We start from the raw sequence: 23,269 nt of genomic DNA on the forward strand, positions 1-23,269 counted from the left end.
TGATTTGTATAGTACAGAACATAGCCTTTGGGCATTCCCCGGCTAACAAATACAGACAGCACAAGCTGCTAAATAGTACAACTTATCAAATACAAAGAACAAAATTTCATACATTGCGCTCGGCCGTTCTAATATTTTTTTTCAAGGATTAATGAATTATGAAGGAGATTCCTGCTCCCTCTTAACCAACAGAGTGATACATCAGGAAAACATTTACTCATAGTTGGATCTATAGCCGATCCAATGAAGCGTGAATCACTGCAAAGGAGTAAAACCGTATATATCTTAGGCTAAACCATATCAGGGGTGAATAGATTCAGTCCATGGATTCCTGATCGTCAGCTGTATAGTCTGAGTCTGTCCACAAGTGCCAGACCTTCTCAATTTTTTTACGGCAACCCCGAGACAAATAGGTAGCTTTGTATAGGAGAAGGATTTTCAGTTTAATAGATTGATACGTCCTGGGAGAGATAATGATAAGGACTTCCACGCCTTCAATTTCACCCTGACAGACTGGAGCACTGGAGTTAAGTTGAGGGAGACAAATTATGAAGTGTTACGGGAAATAATGACACCCAAGTACTTGATTTCTTCCACCTATTGCAATGGCATGTTAGGCAAAGCTATAGTGCGAGGGTATACAGACTGGGTATACAGCGATTCTGGGTATACAAAGAGGCTAGTGTATACAGATAGGCTAGTGCAGGGCTCAAAATTTCAAGTCCTGAGCCACTAGCCAAGCCTTAAGAGTTACTAGCCACTATTTGCACCACCCAACTCCTCCCCTGCCCCACCCCTAAGTCCGCCCCTAAACACGCCCTTGTAAATTATCTCATGAAATTAAACTGTTAAATGTTTAAAGCAGAATATAAGTTCCAAAAATAAACATTATTTACAACAACGTTAACAATATTAACTTAAAACATATCAGTACCCATCAGTGCAGCCTCACTGTGCCCATCAAATGCAGTGTCGCAGTGCCCCATCAATTGCAGCGTCTCAGTGCCCCATCAATTGCAGCATCTCAGTGCCCCATCAATTGCAGTGTCACCGTGCCTCATCAAATGCAACGTCACCGTGCCATGTCAAATGCAACGTCACCGTGCCCCATCAAATGCAACGTCACCGTGCCCCATCAAATGCAACGTCACCGTGCCCCATCAAATGCAACGTCACCGTGCCCCATCAAATGCAATGTCACCGTGCACCATCAAATACAGCTTTACAGTGTACCATTAAATGCAGCATCACCGTGCCACATGAATTGCAGCATCACCGTGTCCCATCAATTTCAGTGTCGCAGTGCCCCGTCAATTGCAGCGTCACCATGCCCCATCAATTGCAGCGTCATCGTGCCCCATCAATTGCAACATAACCGTGCCCCATGAATTGCAGCGTCACAGTGCCCCATCAAATGCAGTGTCACTGTGCCCCATCAAATGCAGCTTCACCGTGCCCCATCAAATGCAGCGTCACCGTGCACCATCAAATGCAGCTTCACCGTGTCCCATCAAATGCAGCTTCACCGTGTCCCATCAAATGCAGCGTCACTGTGCCTCATCAAATGCAGCTTCACCGTGCCCCATCAAATGCAGCATCGCAGTGCCCCATCAATTGCAGCATCGCAGTGCCCCATCAAATGCAGCATCACCATGGCCCTTTAAATGCAGTTCACTGTGCCCCTTTAAAGTCAGCGTCACCTTGCCCCATCACTCCAGACTCACCATTGTCACCTGGTTTACACACACACACACACACAGCGGACATCTTACAGTGCCTCCAGAACATCACACATCTGTCTTAATTTAACATACCATTTTACTGCAGCCACTGTGCACTCCTCGGATGTGTGGGATGTGGAGAGGGGCGGTCCCGGGTGTCTGGTATACAGTGCTGCACAGTTCTACTGTACTATGAGAGGCGGAGAGGGGCGGTCCGAGGCGGTCCCGGGCATCTGGACTACAGTGCTGGGCAAGGCAAGTGCTGGGCGGTCCGAGGTGGAGAGGGGCGGTCCCGGGCGGCAGTTCTAGGCAATACTATTGGACTGGGAGGTGAAGAGGGGCGGTCCCAGGGCGGCAGGTACAGTTGTGGGAAATCCTACTGGCCTATGGGAGGTGGAGAGGAGCGGTCCCAGGCGGCGCTGGTGTCTATTCTGCTGTATTGTACTTAAATACAGATTTTCTACTGCCCGCACTGTGTGCGTCTGAGCAGCGTACGGGATACTCTCACTGCACATAAATTCCCTTGCCAAATGCGAGTAGGCGAGCACAAATTTTGAGGGCTGGGCTAGTGTATACAGAGAGGCTAGAGTATACAGAGAGGCTAGGTATACAGAGAGGTTAGGTATACAAACAGGCTAGAGAATACAGAGAAGCTGGGTATACAGAGAAGCTAGTGTGGGTATATAGAAGACAGGCTAGGGTATATAGAAGAGAGGCTAGTGTATAGAGAGAAGCTAGTGTATACAGAGTGGTTAGGGTATACAGAGAGGCTGGGTATACCGAGAGGGTAGGGTATACAGAGAGGCTAGGTTATACATTGAACTTGGGTATACAGAAGGGCTAGGGTATACAGAGAGGCTTGTGTATAAAGAGAGGCTAGTGTATACAGAGGCTAGAGCTTACAGAGAGGCTAGAATACACAGAGAGACTAGGTATACAGAGAGTTTGGTATACAGAGATGCTGGGTATACAGAGAGGCTAGTGTATACACAGAGTCTGGGTATACAGAAAGGCTAGTGTATACAGAGAGGCTAGGTATACAGAGAGGCTAATGTATACAGAGAGGCTGGGTATATAGAGAGGCTAGTGTATACTTAGAGGCTGGGTATATAGAGAGCCCAGTGTATACAGAGAGGCTGAGTATACAGAGAGCCTAGGTATACAGGGAGGCTGGGGTATACAGAGAGGCTGGGGTATACAGAGATGCTAGGTATACAGTGAGGCTTTGGGTATACAAAGAGGCTAGTGTTTAAAGATAGGCTAGTGTATACAGAGAGGCTGGGTATACAGAGAGGCTTGGTATACAGAGAGGCTGGGTATTCAGAGGGGCTAGTGTATACAGAGAGGCTAGGTATAAAGATAGGTTGGGTATACAGACAGGCTAGGGAATACTGAGAGGCTGGGTATACAGAGAGGCTAGTGTGGGTATATAGAAGACAGGCTAGGGTATATAGAAGAGATACTAGTGTATAGAGAGGGGCAAGTGTATACAGAGAGGTTAGGGTATACAGAGAGGCTGGGTATACAGAGAGGCTAGTATATAAAGATAGGTTAGAGTATACAGAGAGGCTAGGGTATACAGAGAGGCTGGTTATACATTGAACCAGGGTATACAGAGAGGCTAGGTATACAGAGAGGCTACAGTATACAGAGAGGCTAGTGTATACAGAAAGGCTAGGTATACAGAGAGGCTAGAGCATACACAGAGGCTATAATATAAGGAGAGACTAGGTATACAGAGGGGCTGGGTATACAGAGATGCTGGGTATACAGAAATGCTGGGTATACAGAGAGGCTAGTGTATACATAAAGGCTAGTGTATACAGAGAGGCTAGTGTATACAGAGAGACTGGGTATACAGAGAGGCTAGTGTATACAGAGTGGCTGGGTATACAGAGAGGCTAGTGTATACAGAGAGGCTGGGTGTACAGAGTGGCTAGGGTATACAAAGAGGCTAGTGTTTACAGATAGGCTAGTGTATACAAAGAGGCTGGGTATACAGAGAGGCTTGTGTATACAGAGAGGCTAGGTATAAATAGAGGCTGTGTATACAGAGATTCTAGGTATACAGAGGGGTTAGGTATCCACACAGGCTAGGGAATACAGAGAGGCTGGGTATAGAGAGAGACTAATGTGGGTATATAGAAGACAGGCTATGATATATAGAAGAGAGGCTAGTGTATACAGAGAGGCTAGTATATACAGAGAGGTTAGAGTATACAGAGAGGTTAGAGTATACAGAGAAGCTGCGTAGACAGAGAGGCTAGTGTATACAGAGAGGCTGGGTATACAGAGAGGCTAGGGTATACAGAGGGGCTAGGGTATACATTGAACCTGGGTATACAGAAAGGCTAGGGTATACAGAGAGGCTAGTGTATACAGAGAGGCTGGGTATACAGAGAGGCTAGGCTATACAGAGAGGCTAGGGTATACAGAGAGGCTAGGTATAAAGAGAGGCTGGGTATGGTCTACACTCACCTGCCGCCTCCCAAGCTCAGGTGCTTGTGTGAGAAAGTTCCTCCTGACGCTATGATATAGGCGGAGAAAGGGAGGAAACTCACTCTTACACTTATCTCCTGGCTTTGGCTGTGAAGCATAGGAGTACAAACGAGAGTCCCGTGGCTGTGCGGGACAGCGATGTGTCAGGCAGCTGGCGACGCTCTCACGGTAGGGCCGGCCCTGGACTCAGGGCTATGGGCTCCAGATTCGGGACTCCAGCCTCAATAGCCACCCCCTAGCGACACCACTGGTTTCAAAAGACTCTTGGACATGCATCTTAGGACATGCACAATATACAGGCATTTGGGAACATACACACACAGGTTGAACTGGATGGACTATTGTCTTTATTCAGTTTTACCAACTATGTAACTATGTAAGATCAGTTACTGCCTTTAAGGTGCTTACAATCTAGGCCCCTAACTCACATGCAAATGCCTCTAACTCACATGCATATACTAGGGCCAATGTAGACAGCAACCAATGTATTAAACCCAAAACCAAAAATGTAATATATTTTAGCTTACCAATCATTAGATGTGGTGGCTGCATTAGTTTTCTTTTCTTTGACTTTTTCCTCCTGTTGTCACCTGGTGATCTGGCCGACAGTAACACACCTGGGGGTAGATTCAGGTAGGGACCGCGTATTTTTGTGCGGGCGTAACGTATCCTATTTACGTTACGCCTCCGCAACTTTGACAGGCAAGTGCAGTATTCACCAAGCAAAGTTGCGGCGGCGTAGCGTAAATAGGCCGGCGTAAGCCCGCCTAATTCAAATGTGGAAGATGTGGGCGTGTATTATGCAAATGTGATGTGACCCCACGTAAATGACGTTTTTTCCGAACGGCGCATGCGCCGTCCGTGAAAGTATCCCAGTGCGCATGCTCCAAATTAACCCGCAAAAAGCCAATGCTTTTGACGTGAACGTAAATTACGTCCATCCCTATTCGCGAACGACTTACGCAAACGACATAATTGACGGAAAATTCGACGCTGGCCCGACGTCCATACTTAACATTGGCTGCGCTTCATATAGCAGGGGTAACTTTACGCCGGAAAAAGCCTAACGTAAACGGCGTATCTGTACTGCGTCGGCCGGGCGTACGTTCGCGAATAGGCGTATCTAGCTGAATTACATATTCTAGGCGTAAATCAGCGTACACGCCCCTAGCGGCCAGTGTAAATATGCAGTTAAGATACGACGGCGTAGGAGACTTACGCCGGTCGTATCTTAGCAACATTTAAGCGTATCTCAGTTTGAGCATACGCTTAAAGTTGCGACGGCGCGGATTCGGACTTACGACGGCGTATCTACAGATAGCCCGTCATAAGTCTTTCTGAATCTGGCCCCTCCTGTATTAGTAAAAAAAAAATGAAAAGATACCCCTAGGGGCTTTGAATTGCAGCAACGAGTAGAAATTATTAAAGTATAGATTGTAAAAAAAAGTATAAAGTTTATTGAAAACATATAAAGTAGAAAAAACATCTGATGGAAATCAGGACTTCCAAAAACATCAATAAAAGTTTATACATTTATAAAATCAGCCGATCTAAGTTCATACAACACTGTAGATAATTACTATATACACAAAATACCAACGCGTTTCGACATTTGTGGCAATAGCGTTCTTCTTCAGTGGAAGAAATGATTTGCGAGCATAGATTCTATAATGGACCAGTGATCAGCCAATGACCCCACCGCCAGCAGTTTACCCCCTTTTTTTATTAATGATTCTCTAGGTCTTCTCGTCCTTTATCTGGCGGTGTGCCTTTGTTCTTGGCTGGCCTGTTCCCCCCCTGCCCGCCCCCCCTGGTCTCGTTTTATAGTGGGGTTGCAGGCTGCGACCTCTCGTAGGCCTGGGGATGTCTTCTTTTGGCTCCACACTTTTGGTCCACTCGTCCATCAGACCTCTCATCTCTCTTGCATGGACCTTTGGGAGTTTTTGCTCCTGGCTGCGGGGTCATTGGCTGATCACTGGTCCCGGCTCTCGACATCCACCTTGGTATGTATTCTACAACTGTCACCAACAATGACTGCATATACATGGAAAATATATATATATATATATATATATATATATATATATATATATATATATATATATATATATATATATATTAGATTTTATTTCCATCATTTACACTTTCAAAATTACAGAAAACAAAAAAATGGCGTCTGCAAAAGTTTGGGCACCCTGTAGAATTTATAGCATGTACTGCCCCCTTTGCAAAGCTGAGACCTGCCAGTGTCATGGATTGTTCTCAATCATCGTCTGGGAAGACCAGGTGATGTCAATCTCAAAGGTTTTAAATGCCCAGACTCATCTGACCTTTCCCCAACAATCAGCACCATGGGTTCTTCTAAGCAGTTGTCTAGAAAACTGAAACTGAAAATAGTTGACGCTCACAAAGCTGGAGAAGGCTATAAGAAGATAGCAAAGCGTTTTCAGATGTCAATATCCTCTGTTCGGAATGTAATTAGGAAATGGCAGTCATCAGGAACAGTGGAAGTTAAAGCAAGATCTGGAGGACCAAGAAAAATATCAGACAGAACAGCTCGCAGGATTGTGAGAAAAGCAATTCAAAACCCACGTTTGACTGCACGATACCTCCAGAAAGATCTGGCAGACACTGGAGTTGTGGTACACTATTCCACTATAAAGAGATACTTGTACAAATATGGTCTTCATGGAAAACCTCTTCTACGTCCTCACCACAAAAATCAGCGTTTGAACTTTGCAAATGAACATATAGACAAGCCTGATGCAATTTGGAAACAAGTTCTGTGGACCGATGAGGTTAAAATATAACTTCTCGTTTGGAGAAGAAAGGGCACAGAATTTTATGAAAAGAACCTCTGTCCAACGGTTAAGCATGGGGGTGGATCAATCATGCTTTGGGGTTGTATTGCAGCCAGTGGCACAGGGAACATTTCACGAGTAGAAGGAAAAATGGATTCAATAAAATTTCAGCAAATTTTGGATGGTAACTTGATGCCATCTGTGAAAAAGCTGAAGCTAAAGAGAGGATGGCTTCTACAAATGGTTAATGATCCTAAACACACCTCAAAATCCACGGGGGATTACATCAAGAGGTGTAAACTGAAGGTTTTGCCATGGCCTTCACAATCTCCTGACCTCAACATAATTGAAAATCAATGGATAGACCTTAAAAGAGCAGTGCGTGACAGACAGCCCAGAAATCTCAAAGAACTGGAAGACTTTTGTAAGGAAGAATGGGCAAAGATACCTCAAACAAGAATTGAAAGACTCTAAGCTGGCTACAAAAAGTGTTTACAAGCTGTGATACTTGCCAAAGAGGGCAGTACAAGATCTTAACTCTGCAGGGTGCCCAAACTTTTGCAGACCATTTTTTTGTTTTCTGTAATTTTGAAAGTGTAAATGATGGAAATAAAATCTAACTTTTTTTGACATATAAGAATGTCTAATCTGTAATTTGATGCCTTTTGGAGATTTTTCCATCTTTCCTTGGCTTCGTTATACACATTAATACAAATTTTTACCTGGGGTGCCCAAACTTTCGATCCCCACTGTGTATATATATATATATATATATATATATATATATATATATATATATACATATCTTTTTTGTTGTTTGTTTTCTCTTTAACAAGTTTCTTTGTTGTGCATATATTTCATTATAGAATCTGTGCTCGCAAATCTTTTCTCTCCCTGAAGAAGACCGCTATTGCCACAAAGGTCAAAAAGCGTTGTTTTTTGCGTATATAGTAATTATCTACAATGTTGTATGAACTTAGATGTTTTTATACATGTACTGTATAAGCTTGTATTGATGTTTTTGGAGCTCATGTCCTGATTTCCATCAGATGTTTTTTCTACTTTATATGTTTTCAATAAACGTTATACTTTTTTACAATCTATGCTTTAACCACTACACTACCGCTGCCGTCAATTGACGGCGGCACGATAGTTCTATTGTTCTGACAGGACGTCATATGATGCCCTCGTCTTTTAAAAGCGTGTTACTGGAAACACGATGCGCGTGCACCCGCGGTTGCCCAGTAACTGAGCAGGGACGTGGAGCTCTGTGTCCTGTCAGGGAGAGGAGACCGATGCTCTGTCCCTTGTACATAGTCCCTTGTCACCTCCCCCAGTCAGTCCCCTCCCCCCACAGTAAGAATCACTCCCAGGTTACACATTTAAGATCTTCCTCGCCCCCTAGAATTAACCCCTTCACTGCCAGTCACATTTATACAGTAATCAGTGCATATTTATAGCACTGTTCACTGTATAAATGTGAATGGTCCCAAAATGTGTCAAAAGTGTCCGATGCGTCCACCATAATGTCGCAGTCCCTATAAAAATCGCAGATCGCTGCCATTACTAGTAAAACAAATGAATAAATAGAAAAAAAAAAATCATAATTATGTCCCCTATTTTGTAGGGGACATTGTAACTTTTGCGCAAACCAGTCACTATACGCTTATTTCGATTTTTACCAAAAATAGGTAGAAGAATACGTATTGGCCTAAACTAAGAAAAAAAAAAAATTTTTATTGGATATTTATTATAGCAAAAAGTAAAAAATATTGTTGTTTTTTTTCAAAATTGTCGCTCTTTTTTTGTTTATAGCACAAAAATAAAAACCGCAGAGGTAATCAAATACCACCAAAAGAAAGCTCTATTTGTGGGAAAAAAACGGACGCCAATTTTGTTTGGGAGCCACGTCACACGACCGCGCAATTGTCAGTTAAAGCAACGCTGTGCCGGAAGCTGAAATTTTGCCTGGGCAGGAAGGGGGTATATGTGCCCAGTAACCAAGTGGTTAATCATTTCTACTCATTACTGCAATTCAAAGCCCCTAGGGGTATCTTTTCATTTTTTCTAGTTTGATCAGGGCTGTGTGCAGCACTTTAATTCACAGTTGCTATCGCTTTCCCTTTGCTAAAAAAAACTCCTGTATTAGTGAGCCACAACTCTGGAGGAATGAGGACAGGAGGCATAGCAGACAGGTGGGCGGGGAGTGTTAAATACTAACAGATTTAAATACACTAAAGAAATTGAAGCCAAACTCCTGTTCACACGTTATAATCAGTTATAGCAAACAGTTTGTTTTCCTTTGGGGATAAAGGTTTTATATGAATAAATAAAAGCTGATCTTTTTAACCACCCCTGTCAGTGTTAAATGGTTTGTAAACTGATACATTCTGCTTGAGAGTTTGAGCTTTTCAAAAACATCAGACTTGCTGACTGGATCACCAGATGAAAATAGAAGAAAGAAAGCCTAAAATAGAAAATACATGCAGCCATCACAATTAAGAATTGGTAAGCTGCAATATAATGTTTGCTTTAGGCTTTTTCCCCTTTCTGCCCGGCCTATTGTAAAATGACGAGCTCTGTTGTTTTGGGGGGACGTCATATGACTGGTGTGATCTGTCAGCCACCGTGTCCAACAGACACAGCCAGTGATAGATCACTTTACTGGCCTGGCCTGCCTGTACTATGTTATTGCTGTAGCCAATCATAGCAGATCACATGACAATTGTACTCAATGAAAGGCTTTGATTCACGCCTTTTTCCAAATGTTCTTAATTTTTTCCTTTATTTAGCAAAAAAAAAAAACAGCATTGATTAAATACCACTAAAAGAAATCTCTATTTGTGTGAAAAAATATATAAAAATGTCATATGGGTACAGTGTCACATGACCGTGCAACTGTCATTCAAAGTGTGACAGCGCTGAAAGCTGAAAATTGGCCTGAGCTGGAAGGGGGTAAAAGTGTCCGGTATTGAAGTGGTTAAATAATACATTTAATTATGTATTAGCCCTGGTTCACAATAGTGTGGCATGTTTGCAAACACTCATTTCATTTGAATAGGCTGCTGTACCCATGAGAAATTCAGTAAAGAAGTCCCTGACCCTTTTTTCTTAAATTGCACCATACCTAACCCCATGGGGATGCAGCACCATGCAGTTAGGCGCATGCAAAATTGCACCACGGGTGCCCATGCATCCCCATGCATGGGCACCCGTGGTGCAATTTTGCATGTGCCTAACTGCATGGTGCTGGAGGAATGAAAAAATGTCCAAAGGTCTATTAAGAATGTTAAAGTGCAGGGCGTCTCTGTGCAGGTTGGGAAAGCATGCAATTATGCATGCATTGCCGGCCTGCTCTAGTGTGAATCTTGTCTAATGATTACAGAGGTACAGTAATTTGTGACTTTACTGTATATCTGAATGGATAAGTAACTTGTATAGCACTACAAACGCAAACTAAATTGCCTCAAGGCGTGGAGTAACATTATTGTAGCCAATGCCTGGTTTATGATACATAGATATTGTACAATAAAATAAATTAAAAGCCCTGGGGAGTATAGTGCGAGTTGTAAATAATGCTAAAGTAGTAATTTGCTAGGCTTTTATACTTAATTTTTATTATGTTATACCCATATACTCTGTACCTTTCTTGTGTTACAAAATCTATTCACCTCTCTGAAGTGACAACATTGGTATGTGTCCCAGTGATTTTTGTTCTTACTGGAGTTATTTAAGTCAGGGTGATCCACCAGTGCTGAAGCTGTTTAATATCCTTAATTTGGCTTCTCTCAAAAAAGGTAAAGAATTTAGGCATAGACACCAAACTGTCATGTTAATATTAATATCATTTACATCTGATATAGTTCTAGAACCTGGCTATTTCAATTGAGCATGCAAGAAGAAAGGCTATGAATAGTTTTCAGTTAAAATCTTTGTATGTTATATATAGGAAAAGCAAGATACAGGTCACATGTCCCCTCGGTAAGCTCTTTAAACTCTTTAACGTAGCTCAGAACAAGTTGATGTTATTAGATTACTGATAATCCAGTGTGTGCTCTACTGCTGTGATCCTCACTGTCTACCACTGACAGTCCACAGAAGACCATCCTATGTCTCACAGCTCTGGAGCCAAGACATCTAGCACCCCAGAACATGATGTGGCCAAGGGCCACACTGGGGCAAGAAGCAAAGGTGGGGGAGAAGACGGGGGAAAGAAGGGAACAACAGCACATCATGAAGGAGACAAAAAGAGCCTAAGCGGAGGTGGAAGCCATGAGAAAAAGAGCCCTCACCATGCTCACAGTGAAGGACATCATGCAAATAGCAAAGGCCATGAAAAAAAGAGCCCTCATGGAGGGCATGATAATGGGCATCATGTCACAGGAAGAGGTCATCACAAGGGCAAAAGGGTCAGTGATAGCCAGAGCATCACAACGAAGACTTACTCACCCTTCCTAAATTCCCTCTTCAGCAAGGTAAGTGGAAATGTGGTACAAAGAATCAGTTGGCCCTATTTATAGTAAAATCAATTAAATTATTCTTGGAATTGCCTTCTATAGAGGAAAGTGTCTTCTTCATAACAACTCGCTGTCATGTTTTCATTGCAGGGCAATTACTCTTTTTGCCAATAACGGCAAATTCATTTTAAACCATTTTTTACATATGAAAACATTTGGCAGAAATGGATCTAATGGCTGCAACGGGTATATTCTGTGTAGCAGTTATATAGACATATCATTTTTTTTCCAAGGTAGAACAAAAAGTATTGATAATATACACAGGACAGGGACCCCAAGAAACTATGGTAGTTTGATTTTACATTTGTAAAGTTATCCACAAAAAAAAAAAACATCTCTGCCTTGAGTAAGCGAATTTGGTATGCAGTTTTTTACCTTACAAAATAATCCTATACGTTTTCTGCTAATGACTAGTTAGCATGAATATTATAAATGTGTAATCAAGAAGGGACACTAACACAAACACACTTTTTTTTAGTTTTAAACTTATTTGAAAAAATAGAAAGCTTTTCTTGCTATTTATGCACAAAATGCAAGCAATCATTGTTTTTTTTTTTTTTAATAAGAGTTATTTTTAAAGGTTGCAGTTACAATTGGAATGATAATGCAGCATTTTCATTAACTAGACATAAGAAAATGCAAAGTAATGATTCAAAAACTTTTGACTGAGCAGTGTGGTTCACCTCATAGTCAGTGGCTTATTTATCAGTGTGGGACATCTTGTTCATGTATGCAATGCTGGATATTGGCTGCACCAGATGTGGTGTGGTCAAGACTGCATCAGTGGAAAAAGTGGAAAAGAGGGCAGTCTGGTTTATATGTTCCCAAGCACTTTAAAGAAAAATACAGGAGGTCTACAGAAGGCCTGAGAGTTTGGAATATTGAACAAATCCCCAACAGTGACTCAAAGGCAGAATGTTTAAAAAAAAACCCTGTCAACAAAAAATGTGCTGGATTTTAATGCCTAATACATTAACCTTTAGCCTCAGCAAGGAGTTGGAGTTCTATACAGTAATTTAAGGATCATTTTTAGTTGTTTCCCCATATAAAATAAGTCCTGAGGCACCCATTTATTTTAGTAGCTTTTATCAAAATGACATTACATTTCTTTTTTCATAACTTTTTTAGTTTTTATTAGTATTGTTATTTATATTGCATATAATAGTAGTTGTGTTTTTTTAGTCCAGCAGCTTAGTTGTTCAGGCCTAATATATGGATATATTTGTCCCTTCTTGGTTCCATCAAAGATACATTTTAATAGTAACCCACTAACCTCATTATTTTATAGTTGATATAATTTGTATTTGTAAATTTATGTTTTTTTTTTCTAATTCATTTTAAACCGTTTTGGTCCTCTATTAGAGTTGCCTCATCTTGTAGTTGACTTAATTTTAGCTCCAATATACAGAAGGGGAGAGTCTTTTGGGGCAGATCCACATACATCTCCGTGGGCACAGCGTATGTGAGATACGCTACGCCACTGTAACTTACTTTTCTTTCCCTTGTATCCTGAAAGAATTTGCGCCGTAAGTTACGGCGGCGTAGTGTATCTCTCGCGGCGTAAAGGCGCGGAATTCAAATTGGGCAGGTAGGGGGCGTGTTTCATTTAAATGAAGCGCGTCCCCGCGCCGAATGAACTGCGCATGCCCCGTCCGTCAAAACTCCCAGGGTGCATTGCTCCAAATGACGTCGCAAGGACGTCATTGTTTTCGACGTGTACGTAAATGGCGTCCAGCCCCATTCACGGACGACTTATGCAAACTACGTAAAATTTTCTAAATTATACGCGGGAACGACGGCCATACTTAACATTGAGTATGCCACCAGATAGCAGCTTTAACTATACGCCGGAAAAAGCCGAACGGAAACGACGTAAAACAATGCGACGACCGCTCGTACGTTCGTGGATCGTCGGAAATAGCTAATTTGCATACTCAACGCGGATTACGACGGGAACGCCACCTAGCGGACGTTGAAAAATTGCATCTAAGATCCAAAGGCGTACGAATACGTACGCCTGTCGGATCTAACCCAGATGCCGTCGTATCTTGTTTTGAGGATTCAAAACAAAGATACGACGCAGAAATTTTGAAATTACGCTGGCGTATCAATAGATACGCCGGCGTACTTTCTTTGTGGATCTACCCCTTTTCAGTCTATTTATATGTGTGGTTTATCATCATGTTTATTTTAAGTTTTACTTTTACTTTTATTTTCAAATGTTATTATTTTAAACATTATTTTTATTATTCATGGTTCTTGTGTCCTTCTAAAACATTATATAAACATGTCCACTACTTCAGTTGGGACAAAGGCTTTAAAGTTTATTTAAGATTTTAAGATGTCTTGCATTTCAGCTGGGAAAAAGTAAAGAATGTCACTCTAAATCATTATATAACATATATTTCACTTTAGTTTGGACAGAGGAGGAAATGCCCCTCTAAAACATTATGCAACATGTCCTACACTTAAAGCGGAACTTCAGTAATTTTTTAATCTTTCCATCTATTAAATCTTCTGCCCTTGTTGTTTTAACTTTGGATAATAAAACATTTTTATTTTTGCCAGTAAATACCTTGTACAGCCCAGTTTCTTGTGTGATAAAAAGCTCATTCTCTCTCACTCTCGTGAGAGTTTGCTAGGAAGGGAGGGGGGATGAGTCAAAAGAGGGTCTGTTGGGACCCTTAAAAAGTAAGGGTCCCAACACTGAACCTTGGGGTACACCACTGAAAAGCTCAGACCCTTCAGAGAAAGAATCATTAACCACTACTCTCTGAATTCTCCACCTACAGAAGGCTGAATTTTCAAAGACACCCTGAAAATCAGTGAAGAAATTATGCAGCAAGCTAGTCCATTTTGCTGAAATTTCATTGCAACAACTCAAAATGGTCCTCAGTAATTTGTATGGCCCCCAAGTGCTTGTATGCATGCCTGACAACTAGAGATGGCCTGCCAGTTCGCCAGGCGGTTGTTTCGCGGCGAACTTTGGTCGTTCGGGTTCCGCCAAACCGTCGGACATTTGGCGGTCCACAATGTTACATGTGTAGCGCCCCCTTGCTTTCAGCATGGGCACTACGCTAAAGTTAGTTGGGAATGGGAGAGTTATTTTGCTCCCATTCACAATTTGTTTAAATTGTGACTTCTGTCGTTTCAGAAATGTCCACTGGGTCAGTCTGTATTCCAGGGATGTGATACCATCCCTGGCCGGCAGTTGGCGCCAGAGGGGTTCTGGCAGAGCAAGTTCTCCCCAGCAGCCAATTAGAGGAGCTTTTCCCTCGCGGGGCATGCTGGGGAGGGGTATATCTGTGACAGGGGTCATGTGTTCTAAAATCTTTGCGGGGGCCCCTGTTCCAGGTGCGGCATCCACCTTCAGGGTGCTCGCATCCATGGACCCCGCCGGCGCGGCCCACCTGGCCAAAGTTGCAGACTACTTGGAACCTCATCCGGAGGTACAAGGGGACACCAGTGACTTACTGGGTTCCCGGTTCTATTGAAAAGATCCCAGGCTGGGTGCCGTTCGATTGGGGAGTCGGTTTGAGGAGGACCCGGAGGCAGGTTGTCCAACAGAGCCTGAACAAACCAATTGGGGATCTGGTGACCAGAGTACTGACATGTATGCTTGCTGTCATCTGGTAACCAATGCAGAAAACTACTGGGCGGATTCGCTCCATTTATCCATCTAGCTCAGTTATTGTAATTGGCCTGTGGCAGAGGCCCTAGAGCCAGGTCTGTGAGAGAGGCCTGTTCCTCCCAGAAATCCTAAGTGACATCTCGGCTGCCAGGCTCTTGAGAGGGGTCTGTCCGGGGGCACTTTACCCACTCTATTTGGAGTTGCGACAAGTTACAAATTGGTACTATACAGAGCAGTACTGACTGCTACATTTAATATCCAGGCCTGATACTGCAAGGTTTTCTCTCTCTCTCTCTCTTCATCAACCTTGTCCTTCCCAATTTAGTTGATGTTGGCCGTGTTGGCCTGGAGAATAAAGCATTGAAAAAAAAACTTTATTCACTGTCTGGACATTCGCTCACTGTTCTGACTCACTGCTATGACCCCTAGACATACTGCAGGATAACTTAATATGCCGATCCCAAAACAAATCAGTGGCTCCTGCGGGGGTAGCGCTACACATGGGTAAGAACTTTGGCCTATGACACATCCATCAGGTGGTGCAGGACAGCCAATTGAGACATTTCAGCACATGGACATACCCCCTACCTTATAAATAGACCTGGCATCCATCTTACATTCTGCTGTTTGTCAGTATAGGGAGAGGGTGCTGTGTTTGGAGCAGGGACAGGTTGTATTCATTTATACATTCATATACTTTTTGTCAGTTTAGGGAGAGGTTGGCGTTTCCATCAGGGACAGAGTTTAGCGACACAAATCGCTACCTAACATGTCCACAAAAGTCCTTTCAAGCACTGGTATAGGTTTGCTACTTGCTCTAGTATATAGGTGTCTAATACATTCATATACTTCAGTGTAGGGAGAGGGTGCTGTTTGGAGCAGGGACAGAGTTTAGCGACACAAATCGCTACCTAACAGGTCCACAAAAGTCCTTTCAAGCACTGGTATAGGTGTGCTACTTGCTGTGCACTGCAGTATATAGATGTAATATACACTTATAATATGCTTTTGAATATAGAAAGCATATTATAGTGGATTTGCATTGTGCAGCATTTTAACTGGCGGTATATTTGGTTACTGCTGGATTTTTGCCTCTTTCGCTGCGTTTCCTCTGCTACACACATTAAAAAAATGTCCTAAAAAGTTTCATAACTGGTGAAATAAACCAGTGGCCCCCCAAAACGACAGATTTTGTTATATACCTTCTTCCACATATACTGCGCTTCTCTAGAGACTTTTGTCCCAGGGTCATTTAAAAAATGACAGGCAGAGGAAGAGGCAGGCCCTTCCTCAGGGGTGGTAGGGGTAGGGCAGGAGCACCAGGCCGGAGCCAAAGTGGGAAGTGGCACAATGTTTGTTCGATTACGTTAAAGGACGCATCAGACTTGGTTGAGTGGCTCGCCACCAAGACCACCTCCACCATATACCCTCCGCTTGAGTCACAGGAATTATTTTCCGATCCATCAGAAGACATTTCGGATGCGCAGCCATTCTTGGCATTGGATCAGGAAGAGGAGGTAGCAACAGCCGGCACTCAGCAGTCTGACGACAGTACTCTGATCAGCCCAAGGAGGTTGGGGCCCGCTGTTGCTGCCTACTCCGAGATCTCTCATGTTAGTGATGGGGAAGGTGGCGTCGATGATGACATGTCTACAGACGTCACGTGGGTGCCGACAAGAGAGGAAGAGGAGGGGAGTTCAGAGGGAGAGATGGACCAACAGATAGGGATGAGAAGCAGGCCGAACTTACATTGCACAGGAGGGACAAACCAGACTCCTAATGTATCAGGAGCGAGCCATCAACCATGTACGGTCACATCGGGCGCTCCCAGGACGCCGGCCAATGGCTCCGCAGTGTGGGCTTTTTTTAACGTGTCCGCTGCAGACAAAAGTGTTGCCATCTGCAGCCTTTGCAGTCAATGCATAAGTCGCGGTAAGCCCAACACTCACCTAGGGACGACCACCTTAAGAAGGCACCTGGACTCCCATCACCGAGCCCAGTAGGAGCAACGCCATCAGAACCCACAAAGCCACACTCCAGGCTCTCACTGTCCAGCCTCTTCTCCTTCTCCTTGCCCTCTATGCTCACAATTGTCCTCCACTCCACCCTCCATCATGCCTTCCTCACGTTTTACAGCAAAAAGGCAGGCTTCCGTGGCCCAAATGTTCGATCGTAAAAAAAAGATGATGCCGGATAACCCTCTTGCCCAACGGTTGACCGCTGGCTTGTCGGAACTGATAGCCCGCCAACTACTGCCATATAAACTGGTGGAGTCGGAGGCCTTTCGAAAATGTGTGGCCATTGGAACACCAAATCGGAAGGTCCCAGGAAGGAAAAAATTTTCACAGAAGGGCATCCCAGAGCTATATGGCCATGTTCAGCGGCAAGTGAATGCATCTCTGGCACACAGTGTCAGTGCCAAGATACATCTGACCACAGACACGTGGTCTAGCAAACACGGGCAGGGAATATATATATCTTTCACTGCCCACTAGGTGAACCTTCTGACGACCGTCAAGCATGTAACCCGTGGCACCCATGTAGATTTGGTTTTACCGCCGCGGATTGCATGCAGGCCTGCCTCTTCTTCTCCTCCTTCTCCTACTCCATCCTCCCTCTCCTCTGCTGACTCCTCATTTTCCGATGCTACGGTCTCTTCCGCTGCACCGCCCAAGACATTGACATGCCAGGTGAGACATTGCCATGCTGTGCTGCGTCTGTTGTGTCTGGAAGACAAGAGCCACACTGGTCCTGCACTTCTTTCAGCTTTGCGTTCACAGGCAGATCAGTGGCTAACACCGCTCAATTTGACAGTTAGTAAAGTGGTGTGCGACACCGGTGCCACTCTGCTGAGCGTGCTTAAACGGGGCAAAATTACACACGTGCCATGCATGGCACACGTCCTGAACTTGGTCGTGCAGTGATTCCTTACCAAATACCCTGGGCTCCAGGACGTCTTGCGGCAGGCCAGGAAAATCTCGTCCCATTTCAGAAGATCTTACACGGCCATGGCTCGCCTTGCTGACATTCAGCGGCGTGACAACCTGCCCATCAGACGTCTTATTTGTGACTGCCCGACGCAATGGAACTTAACATTGTATATGCTTGATAGGCTGCTCCAGCAGAAACGTGCAGTTAACGACTACCTGTACGAACTCTGCGGCAGGACAGGTTCTGGGGAGCTTGTTTTTTTTGCACCGCGCCAGTGGCTGCTCATGCGCGACTTGTGCAGACTTCTGCGGTCATTTGATGAGATCACCAAACTGGTCAGTCGCAGCCAGGGCGCCATCAGTGACATCGTACCTTACGTCTTCTTTCTGGAGCGTGCATTGCATTGTGTCATTGATCAAGCCGTCGAGGAGCAGGAGCAGGAAGATGAGGAAGTCGCAATGCTGGATGAATTCTCAGGGGGGGCTACTCCACCTGAGACAAGTCAACAACGGGAGTCTGAAGAGGAGTCAGAGGAGGATGATGCCGGGGCGGAGGAGGAGGAGCAAGAAGAGCATGCTTTAAACCTTTCTGGGATCCCTGGTGTTGTCTGTGGATGGGGGGAGGAGAACGAGGATGACATTATCCTGGATGATGAGCAGGAGCCAGGCCAGTACAGCGCTTTCAGTTTAGTGCAAATGGGGGCCTTCATGCTCCAGTGTTTTAAGAGGGACCCCCATATAAAAAGCATAAAGGGCAATGACCAGTACTGGATGGCAACGTACTTAGATCCCCGGTACAAACAAAACATGGCGGAAATGCTACCACTATCACAGAGGGCTATCAGAATGCAGCACTTCCAGGCCTTGCTTTCGAGAAATGCTGCATTCTGCTTTTGCGTCCGCTGGCAGAGGAATTTCCACAGAGAAACAGTTTTGGGTACCAATCCAACAGCGCCTGCAAGAAGAGGCGCTAATGATATGAGATCATTCTTTCAGCCGACCCATCGACAGCTGTCTTCCAGATCCAGTATCATTGAACGCCTAAACCGACAGGACTACTGGACCACTGGGTGGGCAGGCTTGACCTCTGGCCAGAGCTTGCACAATTTGCAATGGAACTGTTGGCTTGCCCCTCATCCATTGTCCTGTCCGAAAGGACGTTCAGCGCAGCAGGGGGGGGTCGTGACCGATAAGCGCACTCTCCTAGCTCACAACAGTGTTGACTACCTCACATTTATAAAAATGAATGAAGCATGGATCTCGGAGGAATTCAACACATGTGACCAGTAGACCATGTTTCATTCAAATTCTGGTGAACGCCTGTGGGCTAATTTTTTGGGCCTGTACTGGTCGACACTTTTTTCTGTATCTGGTGAATGCCTAATGTACCACCAGCCACAGAATACAAAGTTGTTTGCTGTTCGGTGAACGCCTGTGGCCGTGGGCTAGTTTTTGGGGCCTGTAATGGCCGACACTTACTTCTGTATCCGTTGAATGCCTAATGTACCACCAGTCACTGAAAACAAAGTTGTTTGCTGTCCGGTGAACGCCTTTGGCTGTGGGCTAATTTTTGGGGCCTGTAATGGCCGACACTTACTTCTGTATCCGTTGAATACCTAATGTACCACCAGCCACAGAATACAAAGTTGTTTGCTGTCCGGTGAACGCCTGTGGCCGTGGGCTAATTTTTGGGGCCTGTAATGGTCGACACTTACTTCTGTATCCGTTGAATGCCTAATGTACCACCAGCCACAGAATACAAAGTTGTTTGTTGTCCGGTGAACGCCTTTGGCCGTGGGCTACTTTTTTGGGCCTGTGATGGCCGACACTTACTTTTGTATCCGTTGAATGCCTAATGTACCACCAACCACAGATTACAAAGTTGTTTGCTGTCCGGTGAACACCTTTGGCCGTGTGCTAATTTTTGGGGCCTGAAATGGCCAACACTTACTTCTGTATCCGTTGAATGCCTAATGTACCACCAGCCACAGAATACAAAGTTGTTTGCTGTCCGGTGAACGCCTGTGGCCATGGGCAATTTTTTTGGGCTTGTAATGGCCAACACTTACTTCTGTATCCGGTGAATGCCTATTGGTGGTACCACCAGCCACAGAATACAAAGTTGTTTGCTGTCAGGTGAACGCCTGTGGCCATGGGCTAATACTATATGTACTCTCAAAGTACCTGAGCTATATTGCCTCTCATACACAATTAATACTTGTTACTACTAATACTATATGTACTCTCAAAGTACCTGAGCTATATTGCCTCTCATACATTTCTATTAGTTGCCAGTACAACTTGTGTATTATACGTGTATCCTCAAAGTACCTGAGCTACACTATCTCTCGTATGCAATTAATACTTGTTACTACAAATACAATTTACTACATGCTTGAAAGAAGTATAAAATACTTATAGGCCTCATCCTAATTGTTGAACATGTTCGCTTTAACTTTTCTATGCTAGGGGTTGATGCTATTTCATAGCATCTCCCCTAGTGACCTAAATACATCTCTACATGCTAAGGTTGATATGATGTAGAGAACCCCCAAACTCCTGTCGCTAGGCGTGAAGCCTGGGGTCCCTTACTGATAATCACCTGCATGTAGTGGTGTATTGGGATATTGACCTTGAACTAATTTTAAACGCTAAGCCTTGGTCGCATGTTGTAATGCGTCCATGCTTAGTAGCTCAACGCCTTTCTTTATGTGACACAGAGATGATGTATAGATCCCCCAAACTCCTTTTGCGAGGAGTGACGCCTGGGGCCTAATACTGAGTTGTCGCATAGAGAATCGCATTGAATTCCTTGCTAACCGCAGTTGTGGTTCACGCTGTTCACCAGTGCTGTTACAATGCCTAATGTACAACCAGCCACAGAATACAAGGTTGTTTGCTGTCAGGTGAACGCCTGTGGACGTGGGCCAATTTTTGGGGCCTGTAATGGCCGACACTTACTTCTGTATCCGGTGAATGCCTAATGTACCACCAGCCACAGAATACAAGGTTGTTTGCTGTCAGGTGAACACCTGTGGTCTAATTTTTAGGGCCTGTAATGGCCAACACTTACTTCTGTATCTGGTGAATGGCTTAATGTACCTCCAGCCACAGAATACAAAGTTGTTTGCTGTCAGGTGAACACCTGTCGGCTAATTTTTGGGGCTTTTAATGGCCGGCACTTACTTATGTATCCGGTTTTTCACTTAATACTTCTGGTAGGTCAGTGTCCATGTTGTGGGACTATTTGTGCACAGCAGTAAGTATTTTGTGGCTGAAAATATGACCTGAAGGTTTTTAATATTCGCCTGCCATTAAAGTCAATGGGGCCCGCCGCAAACTTGCGGTTCGCGGACTTTTAAGATTGTTCGCGGTTAGCGTTCGCGAACCGTACCATCAGATGTTCATCCATCACTACTGACAACATCAGGGCATGCTCCTAATGAGATGAAGGATGGTGTCCTGGGGTATTTCCTCCCTGATCTGGACCAGAGCATCACTGAGCTCCTGAACAGACTGAGGTGCAACCTGGCAGCACCGGACCAAAACATTATGTCCCAGAGGTGTTCTTTTGGATTTAGGTCAGGTGAGCATGGGGGCCATTCAATGGTATCAATTTCTTCATCCTCCAGGAACTGGCTGCATGCTCTTGCCACATGAGGCCGGGCATTGTTGTGCACCAGGAGGAACCCTGGACCCACTGCACCAACGTAGGGTCTGACAATTGGTCCAAGGATTTAATCCCGATACCTAATGGCAGTCAGGGTGCCATTTTGTAGCCTCTAGAGGTCTGTGCATCCCTCCATGCCTCCCCAGACCATCACTGACCCACCACCAAACCGGTCATGCTGAATGATGTTACAGGCAGCATAAAGTTCTCCGTGGCCTCTCCAGACCCTTTCACGTCGGTCACATATGCTCAGGGTATACCTGCTCTCATCTGTGAAAAGCATGGGGTACCAGTGGCAGACCTGCCAATTCTGGTGTGTTTAATGGAAAATGCCAATCGAGCTCCACAGTGTCCAGCAGTGAGCACAGAGCACACTAGAGGATGTCGGGGCCTCAGGCCACTCCCATGAAGTCTGTTTCTGATTGTTTGCTCAGAGACATTCACACCAGTGGCCTGCTGGAGGTCATTTTGTAGGGCTCTGACAGTGATCATCCTGTTCCTCCTTGCACAAAGGAGCAGATACCCGTCCTGCTGATGGGTTAAGGACCTTCTATGGCTCTTTCCAGCTCTCCTAGAGTAACTGCCTGTCTCCTGGAATCTCCTCCATGCTCTTAAAACTGTGCTGGGAGACACGGCAAACCTTCTGGCAATAGTACGTATTGATGTGCCGTCCTGGAGGAGTTGGACTGCCTGTGCAACCTTTATAGGGTCCAAGTATCGCCTCATGCTACCAGTAGTGACACTGACCCTAGCCAAATGCAAAACTACTAAAAAACAGTCAGAAAAGACGAGTAGGAAAAAAAATGTAAGACACCTCTACCTGAAAAACCATACCTGTTTTGGAGGTCATCTCATTGTTGCCCATCTAGTGCACCTGTTGTTAATTTCAATTAACAGCAAAGCAGCTGAAACTGATTAACAACCCCCTCTGTATACACCCCACCCCCTCTGCTACTGAACCGACCAGATCAATATCCCAGGAGTTCGGATTCAAAAGTGTTCCTTTAATTTTTTTGAGCAGTGTATTTATATATATACTGTATGTATATATATATATATATATATATATATATACTAGGGTTGTCCAGATACCGATACCAGTATCGGTATCGGGACCGATACCGAGTATTTGCGGGAGTACTCGTACTCGCGCAAATACCCCCGATACCTAAATAGAATACTTTCCCCCCCCCGCCGCTGCCGCCGCATCGCCCCGCCGCATCGAGGGACATGGCTAGAGGGACATTGCTGCATATGTGAGGGACATGGCTAGAGGGACATTGCTGCATATGTGAGGGACATGGCTGCATATGTGAGGGACATGGCTAGAGGGACATGGCTGCATATGTGAGGGACATGGCTAGAGGGACATTGCTGCATATGTGAGGGACATGGCTAGAGGGACATTGCTGCATATGTGAGGGACATGGCTAGAGGGACATGGCTGCATATGTGAGGGACATGGCTAGAGGGACATGGCTGCATATGTGAGGGACATGG

The 23,269-nt window shown here is 44.6% G+C and overlaps 1 protein-coding gene across 2 annotated transcripts in view; it reads left to right on the forward strand.

Annotated features, from left to right (window-relative positions):
• The first annotated feature begins 11,049 nt into the window (after positions 1 to 11,049).
• The window catches only part of LOC120909150 (calcium-binding protein 2-like), an 82,581-nt gene continuing 70,361 nt past the window's right edge, over positions 11,050 to 23,269 (forward strand). Inside the window, exon 1 of one of the 2 annotated variants that reach the window (XM_040320838.1) lies at positions 11,050 to 11,496. In XM_040320838.1, coding sequence (XP_040176772.1) covers positions 11,131 to 11,496 — 366 coding nt within the window. In that variant the 5' untranslated portion in view covers positions 11,050 to 11,130. The remainder of the gene's footprint in view (positions 11,497 to 23,269) is intronic. The other variant, XM_040320837.1, reaches the window with a different exon arrangement.

This window comes from Rana temporaria, chromosome 8 (genome assembly GCF_905171775.1).
Source record: "Rana temporaria chromosome 8, aRanTem1.1, whole genome shotgun sequence".
NCBI classification, from domain to species: Eukaryota; Metazoa; Chordata; class Amphibia; order Anura; family Ranidae; genus Rana; species Rana temporaria.